General features: G+C 45.8%; 1 protein-coding gene across 50 annotated transcripts in view; it reads right to left on the reverse strand.

The window, feature by feature from the left end:
• The window catches only part of LOC118378325 (protein unc-13 homolog C-like), a 290,696-nt gene that overhangs the window by 157,383 nt on the left and 115,813 nt on the right, over positions 1-17,500 (reverse strand). For all 50 annotated transcript variants that reach the window (XM_052516681.1, XM_052516689.1, XM_052516680.1 and 47 more), the window contains exons 18-19: positions 16,492-16,577; positions 563-689 (exon numbers count right to left, since the gene is read on the reverse strand). In XM_052516681.1, the coding sequence (XP_052372641.1) occupies positions 563-689; positions 16,492-16,577 (213 nt within the window). The remainder of the gene's footprint in view (positions 1-562; positions 690-16,491; positions 16,578-17,500) is intronic.

The following is a 17,500-nucleotide window of genomic DNA, read 5'->3' on the forward strand; positions in this document are numbered from 1 at the left end:
TTTGCAGTTTGTTTGTTGTGTTTCGGTTTATGTTGTGCCCAATAGAAATGGTAAATAATGTATTGGATCATTTTGGAGTCCCTTTATTGTAAATTGTTAGGTTTTATTGTTATATTTTATTGTAATTTTGTTATGTGTCGGACCCCAGTAAGACTAGTTGTCGCCATTGGCATCGGCTAATAGGGATCCTCATAAAATACATTTGGTTCCAGTTAGAACACTTTCGGGTCCCATGTAGGAAAGGGTTCTATCTGGAGGTAAAAAGGGTTATCCTATGGAGATAGCCCGAAGAAGCCTTTTAAAACAAAAAAAATAAGAATGTACCATGATTACGGATAATTATGAAGGAATTGTGAATCATGATGAGTGAAAAAACATAAATATCCCGAAAAATGCTTACATCCCCTGTTATTGGTAATGGTGAGAGGTAGCATGTTTTGGAGGCATAATCTTTGTGCATCTGTGTGTGTGTGTGTGTGTGTGTGTGTGTGTGTGTGTGTGTGTGTGTGTGTGTGTGTGTGTGTGTGTGTGTGTGTGTGTGTGTGTGCAGTACACTACTTACAGAGAATACTCAGGGGGTGTGTCCTTGAAGGCAGCCAGTTCACGGACGTACTCGTTGTGGAACCACTTGACTTTAAAGTGAAGGTTCATGTATTCTGTGCTCTTGCATAGACGGTGCTTATCGTGCTCTGTCAGGGGAAATGAAAAAGGCAGAATGTTAACATGCATGTCTGGACTGAGGTATGACGTGGTGAACTTGCCACAGGAGTAAAAGGCTCAATCAATCAATCAAGCTAATAGGGGAGATCTGATATCCAGACCCACGGAAGTGGACAGCGATGGAAGTTCAGCACCACAGGAGACTGGACAGCGACTGCTGGGTGCAGGCAGTCACTCAACTCTTGTGCTACATCCTGATTCTCCACCCTTCTCTCAAAGTGCACTTCTACACTCCCTGCCATGGATGGTGGAGACTCCCTCCAGCCAATGTTTACAGCAATCATTTGAAATCCATGACAGGGAGTGTGCAAGTGCACATTTTCATGGAAGAGAGGAGAATCGGAACAAGGACTAGGTGAATCCTGAAATATATCCAGGTAGCCAGGAAGTGAGAAGCCTGGAAGGGTTTACATTCTCTGATTTACATTCTGCAACAAGTCCTGCTAGACCTATAACATGGCTGACCTAGTCTCACGTTGTCATACCGCTAATGTCACGCGTGAGCCTGGTTCGCGACAAGGCTATGGCTGACCTGATATTGACAGAGACAGGTAATCTAAGACTAGACCAGGAATCCTATAAACACAGACACTGGTAGTGACATGACCTTGGTGGACTCTCTCTCTCTCTCACACACACACAAACACACACACACACACACACACACACACACACACACACACACACACACACACACACACACACACACACACACACACACACACACACACACACAGGGTCTAATGAGAGCTGACTTGGTACATAATGAAAGTTCAGTCTGATGACATGGTAGGCTCCATCACAGTAGAGTAGGACATACTAACTACCACAGAACTTGGGGATAGAGAGGAGAGAGAAGGGAGGGGGAGAGAGGAGGGGGTATAGAGAGATCCACAGATGATGCAATCGCCATCACACTGCACACTGCCCTATTCCATCTAGACAAGAGGAATACCTATATAAGAATGATGTTCATTGACTACAGCTCAGCATTCAACACCATATTACCCTCCAAACTCATCATTACGCTAGGGGCCCTGGGTCTGAACCCCACCCTGTGCAACTGGGTCCTGGACTTCCTGAGGGGCTGCCCTCAGGTGGTGAAGGTAGGAAACAACAGCTCCACTTTGCTGATCTTCAATATAGGGGCCCCACAAGGATGCGTTCTCAGCTCCCTCCTGTACTGCCTGTTCAGCCATGACTGCGTGGCCATGCAAGCCTCCAACTCAATCATCAAGTTTGCATTTGACACAACAGTAGTAGAACTGATTACCAACAATGACGAGACAGCCTACAGGCAGGAGGTGTGGGCTCTGGTGGAGTGGTGCCAGGAAAATAACCTCTCCCTCAACATCAACGAAACGAATGAGCTGATCGTGGACAGGAAACAGCAGAGGGAACCTTGAAGCTTCAAGTTCCTCGGCGTACACATCACTGACCATCTGAAATGGTCCACCCACACAGACAGTGTGGTGAAGAAGGCGCAACAGCACCTCTTTAACCCCAGGAGGCTCAAGAAAGTTGGCTTGTCATCCAGAAGATGAGGTCAGTACAGGTGCATCAAAACTGGGACCGAGAGACTGAAAAACAGATTTTAATCTCAAATCCATCCGACTTTTAAATAGGCAACCACCCGGTTTCTCAACCCTGCACCTTAGAGGTTGCTGCCCAATATATAGACACAGAATCATGTTTTTTTTTTTACTTTTAGATTTGTGTGTATTGCTGTGTATTGTTAGATACTACTGCACTAATAGGAACACAAACATTTCACTACACCTGCAATAACATCTGCTAAATATGTGTATGTGACCAATACAATTTGATTTGAGTAGGGAAGGAGGCAGGGGGTAGGAGAGACACAGAGAGAGAGGAAGGACAGAGAGGTGGGGGGTGCAGGGGAAAGAGAGAGAGAGAGAGAGAGAGAGAGAGAGAGAGAGAGAGAGAGAGAGAGAGAGAGAGAGAGAGAGGAGAGAGAGAGAGAGAGAGAGAGAGAGAGAGAGAGAGAGAGAGAGAGAGAGAGAGAGAGAGAGAGGGAGAGAGAGAGAGAGAGAGAGAGAGAGAGAGAGAGAGAGAGAGAGAGAGAGAGAGAGAGGGAGAGAGAGAGGAAGGACAGAGAGGTGGGGGTGCAGGGGATAGATAGATAGATAGATAGATAGATAGATAGATAGATAGATAGATAGATAGATAGATAGAGAGAGAGAGAGAGAGAGAGAGAGAGAGAGAGAGAGAGAGAGAAAGAGAGAGAGGGGAAGGAGGGGTGAAAAAGAGAGAAGGTTAAGAGAGTGAAAAAGAGAGGTGTAGAGGGGTAACAGACATATTCACCAGACTGAAAAACATCAAAAGTGAGAAATATAATTCCTGTGAAGATACAAAGACTGTCTCTACTAAACACAAAGCCGCTTCACAACACGCACACACACTTCAAAGGCACGTTTAAATGTGTGTGTGTGAGAGATAGTGTGTGGGTGTGCGTGTGTGTGCACGTGTGTTTAAAGCCATACATTGAGCAACACTCCTGCTGCAACACATTAAAACACCTCAGATAAGCACCTGTGTGCCTCCATAAGAAACAACAAAATGTATTGAAAAAGGTATTAAACATGTCAAAAGGTCTTATTTCAATACCAAATCGTCTTTTGTAGTTGTCTAACAGCAAAGTCCTTGTCATTATATTTGCATATTTATGATAGATTCCCATAAGCAATATTATTGTAGGAGATTAGTTTTAACAAGGCAAAGCAAGCAATCAAAGGAAAGTGCTTCCTGAATGTTTGGGTCGCTGAAAAGTTTTAGCACAATGCTAAATGCTGTGTGTCAGAGTGAGTGGGAGTGAGAGAGAGAGAGAGAGAGAGAGAGAGAGAGAGAGAGAGAGAGAGAGAGAGAGAGAGAGAGAGAGAGAGAGAGAGAGAGAGAGAGAGAGAGAGAGTGAGAGTGAGAGTGAGAGAGAGAGAGTGAGAGTGAGAGTGAGAGAGAGTGAGAGAGAGAGAGAGCGAGAGAGAGAGAGAGAGAGAGAGAGAGATAGTGGTAGGTCTCTCAAAGTGTTAAGTCAGAATAGCTCCATGTATGTATGTGGAGCTGGATGTCCTTTGGGTGGTGGACCATTCTTCATACACACAGAAAACTGTTGAACGTGAAAACCCAGCAGCGTTGCAGTTCTTGTCACACTCAAACCTGTGTGCCTGGCCCCTACTACCATACCCAGTTCAAATGTACTTACATTTTTGGTCTCGCCCATACACCGTCTGAATGGCACACACACACACACACACACACAATCCATGTCTCAATTGTCCTTCTTTAACCTGTCTCCTCCCTTCCATCTACACTGATCGAAGTGGATTTAACAGGGGACATCAATAAGGGATCATATCTTTCACCTTGTCAGTCTATGTCATGGAAAGAGCAGTTGTTCCTAATGTTTTGTACACTCAGTGTATACTTTGTGTGTGTCTTTGTGTGTGTATGTATGTGACTGAGTGTGTGCCTGTGTGTATGTATGTGTCTATGTGTGTGTGTGCGCAATGTGTATGCGTACGTGTGTGTATGTGTGTGTTCATGTGTGTGTGTTCCCTGCAGATGGTAGAAAGTGTAAGCTGGGGTCCAGAGGGAAAAACAGACTGAGTCCCTGATTCCCTAATGAGGATGTCTTCATGTTAAACCATCAGCCTACTGGGGGAGACAGGCTCATCCCTCCCTCCCTCCCTCCCTCCCTCCCTCCCTCGTGATGTCCTTGCTGTCAGAATTTGTTTTGTGGTGGGAACGTTCCCACCCACACACTACTGGCATCTTCAGCAGGCAGGCAGGGACAATTTAAGCTAGCTGTACTGAAGGCTTCACCCTTAAAGTAAAGTTCACCTTAATAATGAATAATACATCGCAAACCGTTAAACCCTGACCCTAGAGCTCTAACCCCTGACCTCTCACCCTTCCTGATTTGATTTCCAGGGAAGACGAGTGTCACTTTGTATCTTCTCCCTAGAAAACCACAGCATCAGACCTACTAGAGAGAGAGAGAGAGGGAGAGAGAGAGAGAGAGAGAGAGAGAGAGAGAGAGGGAGAGAGAGAGAGGGAGAGAGAGGGAGAGAGAGAGAGAGAGAGAGAGAGAGAGAGAGAGAGAGAGAGGAGAGGGAGAGAGAGAGAGAGAGAGAGAGAGAGAGAGAGAGAGAGAGAGAGAGAGAGAGAGGGAGAGAGAGAGAGAGAGAGGGAGAGAGAGAGAGAGAGAGAGAGAGAGAGAGAGAGAGAGGGAGAGAGAGGGAGAGAGAGGGAGAGGGAGAGAGAGGGAGAGAGTCTTGTAGATCGTATGGTTGAGCATGTCATACTTCTTAAAGAAGAGAGTCTTGTAGATCGTATGGTTGAGCATGCTGTACTTCTTAAAGAAGAGTGTCTGGTTGATCGTATGGTTGAGCATGGTGTACTTCTTAAAGAAGAGTGTCTGGTTGATCGTATGGTTGAGCATGGTGTACTTCTTAAAGAAGAGTGTCTTGTAGATGGTATGGTTGAGCATGGTGTACTTCTTAAAGAAGAGTGTCTGGTTGATCGTATGGTTGAGCATGGTGTACTTCTTAAAGAAGAGTGTCTTGTAGATGGTATGGTTGAGCATGGCGTACTTCTTAAAGAAGAGTGTCTGGTAGATCGTATGGTTGAGCATGGTGTACTTCTTAAAGAAGAGTGTCTTGTAGATGGTATGGTTAAGCATGGTGTACTTCTTAAAGAAGAGTGTCTTGTAGATCGTATGGTTGAGCATGGTGTACTTCTTAAAGAAGAGTGTCTTGTAGATCGTATGGTTGAGCATGGTGTACTTCTTAAAGAAGAGTGTCTTGTAGATGGTATGGTTGAGCATGGTGTACTTCTTAAAGAAGAGTGTCTGGTAGATCGTATGGTTGAGCATGGTGTACTTCTTAAAGGAGAGTGTCTGGTAGATCGTATGGTTGAGCACGGTGTACTTCTTAAAGGAATGTTTATTCAAGTTACGCCGCTTTTTTCCCCGTCAACAAGGGTAACGATTTCAAATGTACCGCTGTTTATTATGGTGTACTTCTTAAAGAAGAGTGTCTTGTAGATGGTATGGTTGAGCATGGTGTACTTCTTAAAGGAGAGTGTCTGGTAGATCGTATGGTTGAGCACGGTGTACTTCTTAAAGGAATGTTTATTCAAGTTACGCCGCTTTTTTCCCCGTCAACATGGGTAACGATTTCAAATGTACCGCTGTTTATTATGGTGTACTTTTTAAAGAAGAGTGTCTTGTAGATGGTATGGTTGAGCATGGTGTACTTTTTAAAGAAGAGTGTCTTGTAGATGGTATGGTTGAGCATGGTGTACTTCTTAAAGAAGAGTGTCTTGTAGATGGTATGGTTGAGCATGGTGTACTTCTTAAAGAAGAGTGTCTTGTAGATGGTATGGTTGAGCATGGTGTACTTCTTAAAGAAGAGTGTCTTGTAGATGGTATGGTTGAGCATGGTGTACTTTTTAAAGAAGAGTGTCTTGTAGATGGTATGGTTGAGCATGGTGTACTTCTTAAAGAAGAGTGTCTTGTAGATGGTATGGTTGAGCATGGTGTACTTTTTAAAGAAGAGTGTCTTGTAGATGGTATGGTTGAGCATGGTGTACTTCTTAAAGAAGAGTGTCTTGTAGATGGTATGGTTGAGCATGGTGTACTTCTTAAAGGAGAGTGTCTGGTAGATCGTATGGTTGAGCATGGTGTACTTCTTAAAGAAGAGTGTCTTGTAGATGGTATGGTTGAGCATGGTGTACTTCTTAAAGGAGAGTGTCTGGTAGATCGTATGGTTGAGCATGGTGTACTTCTTAAAGGAGAGTGTCTGGTAGATCGTATGGTTGAGCACGGTGTACTTCTTAAAGGAGAGTGTCTGGTAGATCGTATGGTTGAGCACGGTGTACTTCTTAAAGGAATGTTTATTCAAGTTACGCCGCTTTTTTCCCCGTCAACAAGGGTAACGATTTCAAATGTACCGCTGTTTATTCCCAATGAGCTATTGGAGCGCGAGTTATTGTGGTTTGGGAAGTTCGCCAGTTCAATTAAGGTTGTCCTGTTGGGTTGCAAGCACCCGGCTTTGAAACAGGTTATGTCGTTTTGGCGACAGGTGTTTATGTTATTGGACTCACCACAACAGACTTCGGAGTCATCGTTTAAAATCAGGTATGACAATAGAATGTATATGGCTTATGCTAGTACGGGTAGTCAATGGTGTTTTGAGTGTGGGAATTCTGGTCATAAGTGACATGTTTGCAGAGCAGCCACAAGCACCTGTTGCTGAGGAACAAGTTATCCGTGTTGAGGGCACAGAGTTGCAACTTGTATTAGAGGGAAATGTTATGCAGCAGAAAAAAATTGTTGTAGAAGGTAATTTTGTCAACAGTATACGGCTCTGTCTCAAATTGCAGTTAAAGAGACTATCAAGGCCCTTGAACAGGACATCAAGTCTATTGAATTGAAGTTGCTCACTCAGAACGACCCTGCACTAGTCATGAACTAAATATAATATAATAATATATATAATAACTGAGGTCGTTTCTGCATGAAAGAGTGAAGGGTGCCTTGATTAGGTCTCGTTTCGCTTCCTTCAAGGATATGGATGCTCCTAGCGCTTTTTTTAACCTCGGACAGTCGACATTGCAACGTAAACAGATGCCTTCGTCTCCCTGATGGGAAGGTGACCACGGATGACAGTGAAATGCATCAACATGCCATGGATTTCTACTCGGCCCTCTATAAGGCGGAGGATTGTGACTCTTGTGACTCTGTGTACTGAACAGTTGTTACACGGTCTTCCTCATTTGGGACCTGAGCAGAGAGTCGCATTGGACTCTGACATTACACTGCAAGAGCTGTCTACAGCAGTTATGCAGCTCTCAACAGGCCGAGCCCCTGGCATCGATGGTTTACCATCTGAGTTTTATAAGCACTTTTGGAGGTCTATTGGGGAGGATTTTTATGAAGTGGTGTGTGAATCTTTTCATGAGGGTTATCTTCCTGTATCCTGTCAACGTGCGGTGCTTTCACTGTTGCCAAAAAAGGGGGATTTGGCTCTCGTAAAAAATTGGAGACCTGTTGCTTTGCTGTGCGCTGAATACAAAAATTGTTTCTAAATGTCTCTCAAACAGGTTGAAAGAGTATCTGGGACTGTTGATCCTCAAGGACCAGTCCTACTGTGTACCTGATCGCTCTATTGTTGACAACTTGTTTCTGATAAGAGAGACATTTGTAAACTGTCTGATATAAATATGAGTTTACTTTCGTTAGATCAGGAGAAGGCTTTTGACCCTGTGGACCACCAGTACTTGTTTAAAACGATGAAAGCCTTTGGGTTTGGGGATGTTTTTCTGTCTTGGATGAGTTTACTGTATGCTGGGGCCTCGTGTATGGTGAAGGTGGGTGGTGGTTTGAGTTGCCCCATCCCTGTCCAAAGGGGTATCAGGCAGGGATGCCCAATTTGGTGTAATGAAGGGTCACACGATAGCACTGTCTGCGTATGCAGTGACGTGATAGTTTTTATTACAGGGGGTGAGGATGTTAAGGTTCTCTCAAACGCTTTAAAGGTGTATGAGGGGGCCTCCTCAGCTAGAGTCAATTGGGGAAAGAGTGAAGGGCTGTGGGCAGGTCAGTTTCAGACGGGGTCCGTTCCACGGTTACCACGGGGGCTTCAGACGGGGTCCGCTCCACGGTTACCAGGGGGGCTTCAGTGGGGCAGAGATGGGATGAAGGCTTTGGGGGTTTTTCTCGGCTCCGATGTCTTTCAGAAAAAGAACTGGGAGGGTGTAGTGGAGAAAGTGTGTGCCAGACTGTCAAGATGGAAATGGGTGCTGCCCCAGCTCTCTTATAGGGGAAGGGTCCTGGTAGCTAATAATCTTGCTGCCTCTACCCTGTGGCACAGACTAATGATTTTACAGCCACCAAAGGGTCTGATACAAGAGCTTCAGAGGACACTTGTCAATTTCTTCTGGTCTGGACAACACTGGATTAAAGCTGCAGCCCTGTACCTGCCACTGCACGCGGGTGGGCAAGGCCTGGTGGACATTTCCTCTAGAATCATGGCTTTCCGGCTCCAAGCAGCCCAGAGATTGTTGTACAGAGACGGTTCTAGCTGGGTCGAAACAGCCTACACATTGATGAGAGGAGAGCAGGCTGTTTGGGGTTAGACAAGCACCTTTTCCTCTTAAAGCTGGAGGGGGGTGATTTGCCTGGCCTGACTCCATTTTATGAGTCTGCTATGCAGGCTTGGAGAGTCCTTGTCAAGTCCCGGAAGAGCCTCTTTTTCACAACACTGCCATCCAGTCGCGTGTTCTGGGTTCAGCTAGCCTACGTTCATGCCTGTTAGGCGTGGGGTGTACCAAGCTGGGTCATCTGATTCGGAGCAGAAGCAGATCATTGGAGGAGCTGGGAGAAAGAGCGGGGATCCGATCATCTCGCCTACTGAGGAAGGTCGTCGCTGAGGTCTGCGACTCCTTGCCAGTGCTTCATCTGCAGTATGAGACAGACACTTCCATTTCTGATCGGTGGAAGGAGGGTCTGGATTATGTGTTCCCTGTACTGATTGTTAGTGCTGCGATGGGGGCATTCGAGGAGGACGTCGGGATGCTGCTTTCCTTCGATACCCTGGAGCTGGGGGAGTTCAAGGAGGTGGGAAAGAAGGCCATGTACAGAATATGTGTCAAGGTGTCCCATGCCTCTTCCCTGGAAGGGCTAAAATCGACGAGGTGGGCGGGTGTGCTTGGTCCAGGTGCCTCTCCAAAAGGCTGTTGGCGATCATTATACAAACTGCCTATTGATAAGAGGACAGCTGACCTCCAATGGAGAATAATACATGGAGCTATAGCCACTAACATGCATCTGGTACACCTGGATCCTACTGTTGGGGAGGGGTGTCCATTCTGTGCTGAGTCTGAATCTCTGTCACATCTGTTTTTACTGTGTCCCAGGTTGGTCGGGATGATTGACCTGATCACTAATTGGTTCTCAACGTTGGGAGAGGTTTTCTCTTCCCAACTGTATATATTTGGGCCAAAGTACAGGTTCAGTCAAAAGGGTGTAGTTGTGTTGCTTAATTTTGTCTCAGGGGCAGCAAAATTAGCGATATGTAAGACCCGAAAGAACAGTATTCGGGGACAGGGGTCTGTGGATGTGGTAAGAATGCTGGAGGGAATGTTGGCATCGAGACCAAGGGTTGAGTTTGCCTATTATAAACTTGTCAACAATATCGATCTGTTTTTGAGTATATGGGGTATTCAGAGGCTGTTGTGTTTAGTTACTGTGGAGGAGGAATTGGAGTTGTGTTTTTAATTGATGTGTAACATGTGGTTTTGTATGAGTATTTATTGTGTGGTGGGCCCCCAGACCCAATAAAGATTATTTAAAACTCAAACGTTCTCAGTCTCAGTCTCTCAATGTCTCTCTCTGTCTTTCTCACTCTCAGTCTCAGTCTCTCAATGTCTCTCTGTCTCTCTCTCTCTCTGCCTCAGTCTCTCTCTGACTTTCTCACTCTCACTCTGTCTCTCAATGTCTCTCTCTCTCTCTCTCTCACTCTCAGTCTCAGTCTCTCAATGTCTCTCTCTCTCTCTCTCTCTCTGCCTCAGTATCTCAATGCCTCTCTATGTCTTTCTCACTCTCAGTCTCAGTCTCTCAATGTCTCTCTCTCTCTCTCTCTCTCTCTCTCTCTCTCTCTCTCTCTCTCTCTCTCTCTCTCTCTCTCTCTCTCTCTCTCTCTCTCTCTCTCTCTCTCTCTCTCAATTCAATTCAATTCAAGGGCTTTATTGGCATGGGAAAGATGTGTTAACATTGCCAAAGCAAGTGAGGTAGACAACATACAAAGTGAATATATAAAGTGAAAAACAACAAAAATGAACAGTAAACATTACACATACAGAAGTTTCAAAACAGTGAAGACATTACAAATGTCATATTATATATATATATATATACAATGTACAAATAGTTAAAGGACACAAGATAAAATAAATAAGCATAAATGGGTTGTATTTACAATGGTGTTTGTTCTTCACTGGTTGCCCTTTTCGCTCTCTCTCTCTATCAGTCTCAGTTTCTCAATGTCTCTCTCTGTCTCTCTCTCTCATTCTCCAATATTCTCTCTGTTTGTCTCTCTCTCAAATTCAAATGGCTTTAAAAGGCATGGAACGTGTTACCACATACATTGCAAAAGCTAACATATATCAATGATGCCGCACACTGTTGATGATAATAATAAAAATAATAATACTCAATGAGTAGTAACAATTAACATGACAAGAAGTAAGAAGTAAGAAATTAATGAGGACAATAAAGAAATAGTGAGAAAGACACATGTAGCAAAGTTGTCTGTGGCCATCCCTGCAAGTGTGGCGAGAAGCTACATACACTATATATACAACGCATGTGGACACAACTTCAAATTAGTGGATTCGGCTATTTCAGCTACAACCGTTGCTGTCAGGTCTATAAAATCGAGCACAAAGCCACGCAATCTCCATAGGAAACATTGGCAGTAGAATGGCCTTGCTGAAAAGCTCAGTGACTTTCAACATGGCACTGTCATAGGATGTCACCTTTTCAAAAAGTCAGTTAGTCAAATTTCTGCCCTGCAAGACCTGCCCTGGTCAAATGTAAGTGCTGTTATTATGAAGTGGAAACATCAGCACAAGAACTGTTCGTCAGAGCTTCATGAAATGGGTTTCCAAGGCCTAGCAGCCGCACACAAGCCAAAGATCACCATGAGCAATGCCAAACATCGTCTGGAGTTGTGTAAAGCTGTAAATGCGTTCTTTGGAGTTATGAATCACACTTCACCGTCTGGCAGTGATGGATGAACCTGGGTTTGGCGGAGAACGCTACCTGGCCCAATGCAAAGTGCCAACTGTAAAGTTTGATGGAGGAGGAATAATGTCCTGGGGCTGTTTTTCATTGCTCAGGGAAATCTTAACGCTACAGCATACAATTCTAGACATTCTAGAGAATTCTGTGCTTCCAACTTCGTGGTAACAGTTTGTGGAAGGCCCTTTCCTGTTTCAGCATGACAATGCCCCCGTGCACAAAGCGAGGCCCATACAGACATACAGACATGGTTTGTTGAGATCGGAGTGGAATAACTTGACTGGCCTGCACAGAGCCCTGACCTCATCCCCATCGAACACCCGTGGGATGAATTGGAACTCCTACTGCGAGCCAGGCCCAATCCCCAAACATCTGTGCTTGACCTCACTTATGCTCTTGTGGCTGAATGTTCTAACATCTAGTGGAAAGCCTTCCCAAAAGAGTGGAGGCTGTTATAGTAGCAAAGGGGGGACCAACTCCATATTAATGCCCATGATTTTGGAATGAGATGTTCGATGAGCAGGTGTCCACATACTTTTGGTTATGTAATGTATTTTGCCGCTAATATGGCACAAAGGGTTTTTTCTCCTGATACATACTGAATGTTCTCCTTTTCTGTGTTGGTTTCAACATGTGTGCATTTTTTTTCAGTTTTGGGAAAGAAAATAGTATAGTTCCCATAGTGTAGGAGAAAATGCAGCTCTGTCTTGACCTCTCTGAGGGCAGAGTGAGCACAACCTGTCCTCTCTGGGTAGCCAGATTTGTCTGTGACGGCCGGTTTCTATGGCCAGGCTGTTCTCACTTAGTCTCTTTCCATCGCTCTCCCTCCATCTCTCTCTCCATCTCCCTCCATCTCTCTCTCCATCTCCATCCATCTCTCTCCATCTCTCTCCCTCCATCTCTCTCCATCTCTCTCCATCCATCTCTCTCCATCTCTCTCTCCATCTCTCTCCATCTCTCTCCATCCATCTCTCTCCATCTCTCTCTCCATCTCTCTGCATCTCTCTCCATCGCTCTCCCTCCATCTCTCTCCATCTCTCTCCATCTCTCTCCATCCATCTCTCTCCATCTCTCTCTCCATCTCTCTCTCCATCTCTCTGCATCTCTCTCCATCGCTCTCCCTCCATCTCTCTCTCCATCTCCCTCCATCTCTCTCTCCATCTCTCTGCATCTCTCTCCATCTCTCTCCATCTCTCTCCATCTCTCTCCATCCATCTCTCTCCATCTACCTGCATCTCTCTCCATCTCTCTCCATCCATCTCTCTCCATCCATCTCTCTCCATCTCTCTCCATCCATCTCTCTCCATCTCTCTCTCCATCTCTCTGCATCTCTCTCCATCTCTCTCCCTCCATCTCTCTCCATCTCTCTCTCAAACACAACATGAACTGCCGCCTGCCTTTATATTGAAATTGTTGCTCTATCAGCAACTCTCTCTCTCTCACACACACAAACTGACTTGGGACGTTCTGGTCATGTGCATGCTAGGGTGTGTGTGTGTGTTTGCGTGAGTGTGTGCATGTAGTTATTGTATATAAGTGAATGAGGATAATGCAGTGGGATAGTGTTTAACCCTTTGACATGTACGAACACACGGGTGTGATCATTCTAAAGTGGTCCCTGCATTGTACACTCAATCCGCTTTGATTAGAACACTTATTTAGAATGTCCAGTTAGAATTGACGCAACAGTTAGCGTTTGAGCTGGCCACATTGTTTTTTTTCACAGAAACACAGTCTTCACAATGTTGTCGTCCATGTGAAAGGCTAACACAATTCTCATCCAAACCAGAAAATGTCAGCTACATTAGTTGCGCTAACTGAGGAAAGAGTGACCTAACACAAGCAGTCATATTTAGCTAACTCTCAGCTGACAGACACCGTAATTAGCTAATAGAAATTACTATTTACAATTCATCATATCACGGGTGACCTCACCAGTGATCTAAATAATTGAATAAAACGCGATGGGTATTTTGTGTGGGCCGCCATATTTGTTTTATCATGTCAACCAAAGATAAGATGTTGCAAGATGAGTTGGGTCTGTTTACAGTATGCATGTTGAATGGGGTGTGTCGTTTACCATCATTCACTTCCTGAAGTTTACTCAAAAGACGATTGAACCATCTCTTCACTTCATTTTGTTCTAGCATCTTTGGTCTAGCAGACATTTACGTGACAACCGGAATGCATTTTATGATGCCAACAAACATGGCGCCACGCTGAACACTGTGCCTGGACTGGACCTCGGTGTCAAGGAAGGCTCCTGCCATGGAGCTGGACTGGACCTCGGTGACTGGACGCCATGTTTGGAAGCTCCGGACCGTTGACCCTCGCCGAAGGTTCTGGACCATTGACCATCTCAGGTGATTCCGGGCCGTGGGCCGTCTCAGGAGGTTCCGGGCCATGGACTGTCTCAGGAGGTTCCGGGCCATGGACCGTCTCAGGAGGTTCTGGGCCGTGGACCGTCTCAGGAGGTTGCGGACCGTGGACCATCTCTGGAGGTTCCGGACCGTGGACCGTCTCTGGAGGTTCCGGAACGTGGACCGTCTCTGGAGGTTCCGGGCCATGGACTGTCTCAGGAGGTTCCGGGCCGTGGACCGTCTCAGGAGGTTCCGGGCCATGGACCGTCTCAGGAGGTTCTGGCCCGTGGACCGTCTCAGGAGGTTGCGGACCGTGGACCGTCTCTGGAGGTTCCGGACCGTGGACCATCTCTGGAGGTTCCGGAACGTGGACCGTCGCCGGAAGATCTGGACTGGGAACCGTCGCCGGAAGATCTGGACTAGGGATCGTCGCAGGAAACCTGGTGCGTGGGGCCGACACTGGTGGTACCAGAGTGGTGACACGCACCTCAGAGTGAGCGCGAGGAGCAGGCACAGGACGTACTTGACTGGGGAGGTGCACTGGAGGCCTGATGCGTGGGGCCAGTACAGGTGGCACCGGACTGGTGACACGCACTTCAGGGCGAGTGCGGGGAGAAGGAACTGGACATTCTGGGCTGTGAAGGAGCATCGGAGACCTGGTGCGTATAGCCTGCATAAATTGTACCGGTTCGATGACACACTTCGCACGACAAGTGCGAGGAGCTAGCACAGGACGCACTGGGCTGTGGAGGCGCCCTGGAGACCTGACGTGTAGAGCCGGCACAAATTGTACCGGAACGATGTCACACTTCGCACGGTAAGTGCAAGGAGCTAGCACAGGACATACTGGATTGTGGAGGCGTACATCTGGGCGAGTGCGAGGAGCAGGCACAGGACGTATCGGACTGGGGAAGCGCACTGGAGGCCTGATGTGTGAGACCGGCACAGATTGCACCTGACTGGTAACACGCTCCTCCAAACGCCTGCGTTTCCGCTTACTCCTCGCCAACTCCATTCTCCGGTATCCCTCCTCGCACTGTTCTATTCACCCCGTGTGCCCACTCCCAAAATGTTTTCGGGGCTGTCTTTTGGGCTTTCCTTGTGGCCGCGAACCCAGCGTCGTCGCTGTTCTCCCTTCTCTCCTTGCGTCCTCTGTGACTCCTGCCAAGAAGCATCCCCTGTCCTTCCATTATTTCCTCCCAGGTCCAACTTATTTTGGATGGTTTGACTGGTGGGATATTCTGTCACGATCGTTGGAATCATACTCGGACCAACGTGCATCGTGATCTGGGTTCCACATCTGTTAACCACACAACAAAACAATAAAGAAATAAACTAAACGTGACGACAATGGAGTGCTAACATGTAGCTTGGTCTGAGGGCAGTGTGGGTGAATTGTTCTGTTGTGTAACAATCCCATTTTGGAAAAGTAAGTGCATTCTGACACCACGCGCATAAAAAAGACTGGCCACTGGTGAGGTCACTGCTTTCCTTTCTCCTCCAAACAGATGGAACGAACACACAATGACCTGCTTTCTTAATAGCACTGACTGGGGACTTTCACACACACACACACACGCACTCACACACACACACACACTCACACATGAAGGCAGGCAGGCAAGCTTGCAGTCCGACGCACACCGCCAGATGCACAGCCCCATACCAGTTCAGGTTTATTTGAGATTTATGTAGATTTATGTTCCCCATTAAAATACATAGCTAATATAAAACCACTGAAGACTTGTGGTAAAACAAATAGCAATTATGATGTATGGGAAAGAACGCCCTAATGTAATATCTTAAACCTCTGGAAATAGAATGCCTACATGCAAAACCTTAATATCCCATAATGATGCAAGCAGGTCCCATTATAATGAGATAACAACTTTGTGCTATGGTCAAACCGGTCATCTGTTTTCACAGATTTTATGTAAGAGGAGGGAGGAGGTGGGCGAGGTAAGAGGAGATATGTGAGCGTGTGCAACACTGATAAGTGTCCTCCCTGCAACACAGAAACACACTCCCTGGAGCGACACACCCCCACGACACACCCAAAACTCTGCACACACGCCACAAAGCCTGCGCACACACACACATACACACAGATACACACACACACACACATGTCACACAAGCCTGCCGCAATGACTCTGATTTAGATAGCAATATATGTATAGTGTGTCCTCTGAAGGAAAGCCCTACTTTAGCTCTGGGGAAGAAAGCAGAGAGAGAGGTAGGGAGAGCAGAGAGAAGAGGGAGCGAGTAGAGATAGAGGCAGAGAGAGAAAGAAAGATTGAGAGAGAGAGAGAGAGAGAGAGAGAGAGAGAGAGAGAGAGAGAGAGAGAGAGAGAGAGAGAGAGAGAGAGAGAGAGAGAGAGAGAGAGAGAGAGAGAGAGAGAGAGAGAGAGAGAGAGAGAGAGAGAGAGAGAGAGAGAGAGAGAGTGGGGGGGTATAGAGAGAGAGAGAGAGAGAGAGAGAGAGAGAGAGGGGTATAGAGAGAGAGAGAGAGAGAGAGAGAGAGAGAGAGAGAGAGCAGAGAGAAGTGACACACAGGGTTTTGACAGATCAATAGCATTTCCTACTAACCTTCCATGGCGTATTTCATGTCCAGGGCAAACAGGTTCCATATGAACTCAGCGCTGACCTTCCCCATATTCAGCTCTTGGGGAAATCTGTGGGAGGAATTACAATGGATCCACATCACACTCATTTCCTCATAATCACAAGCTTGACTGGACACTCAGACTGCCTGGTTCTGTCTCAAATAGCACCCTAATCCCTAGCTCTGGTCAGAAGGAGTGTGGAAGTGGGTTGGATAGAAAATAGGGTGTCACTGGAGATTTGGGATAAATTGGTTGAATCTCAGAGGAAGTATTCAACTGAAGATCTAATAACCCAGAGAGAGAGAGAAACCAAGAGAGAGGGAGGGTGCTATATGAGGTGGAGAAAGGAAGAGAGGTGGAGAGGGAAAAATAGATAGATAAAGGTAGAGAGATAAAGAGAGATTGATAAAGAGAGATAGATAAAGGTAGATAGATAGATAAAGAGAGATAGACAAAGAGAGATAGATAAAGGTAGATAGATAGATAAAGAGAGATAGACAAAGAGAGTTAGATAAAGGTAGATAGATAGATATATAAAAAGAGAGATAGACAAAGAGAGATATATAAAGGTAGATAGATAGAGAGATAGATTAAGAGAGATAGATAAAGAGAGATAGCTGGAGAGAGAGATAGATAAAGGTATTTAGGTAGATAGATAGAGAGATAGATAAATAGAGATAGATAAAGGTAGATAGATAAAAGAAAGATAGATAGAGAGATAGATAAAGAGAGATAGATAAAGAGAGGGATAAAGGTAGATAGATAGAGAGATAGAATAAGGTAGATAGATAAAGAGAGATAGATAGAGAGATAGATAAAGAGAGATAGATAGAGAGACAGAGAGAGAGATACAGGTAGATAAATAGAGGGAGATAGAGAGAGAGATGGATACAGGTCCATAGATAGAGAGAGATAAATAAAGGTAGGTAGATAGATAGATAGATAGATAGATAGATAGATAGAGAGAGAGAGAGAGAGAGAGAGAGAGAGAG

The sequence above is a fragment of the Oncorhynchus keta genome, unplaced genomic scaffold (assembly GCF_023373465.1).
Source record: "Oncorhynchus keta strain PuntledgeMale-10-30-2019 unplaced genomic scaffold, Oket_V2 Un_scaffold_5444_pilon_pilon, whole genome shotgun sequence".
NCBI classification, from domain to species: domain Eukaryota; kingdom Metazoa; phylum Chordata; class Actinopteri; order Salmoniformes; family Salmonidae; genus Oncorhynchus; species Oncorhynchus keta.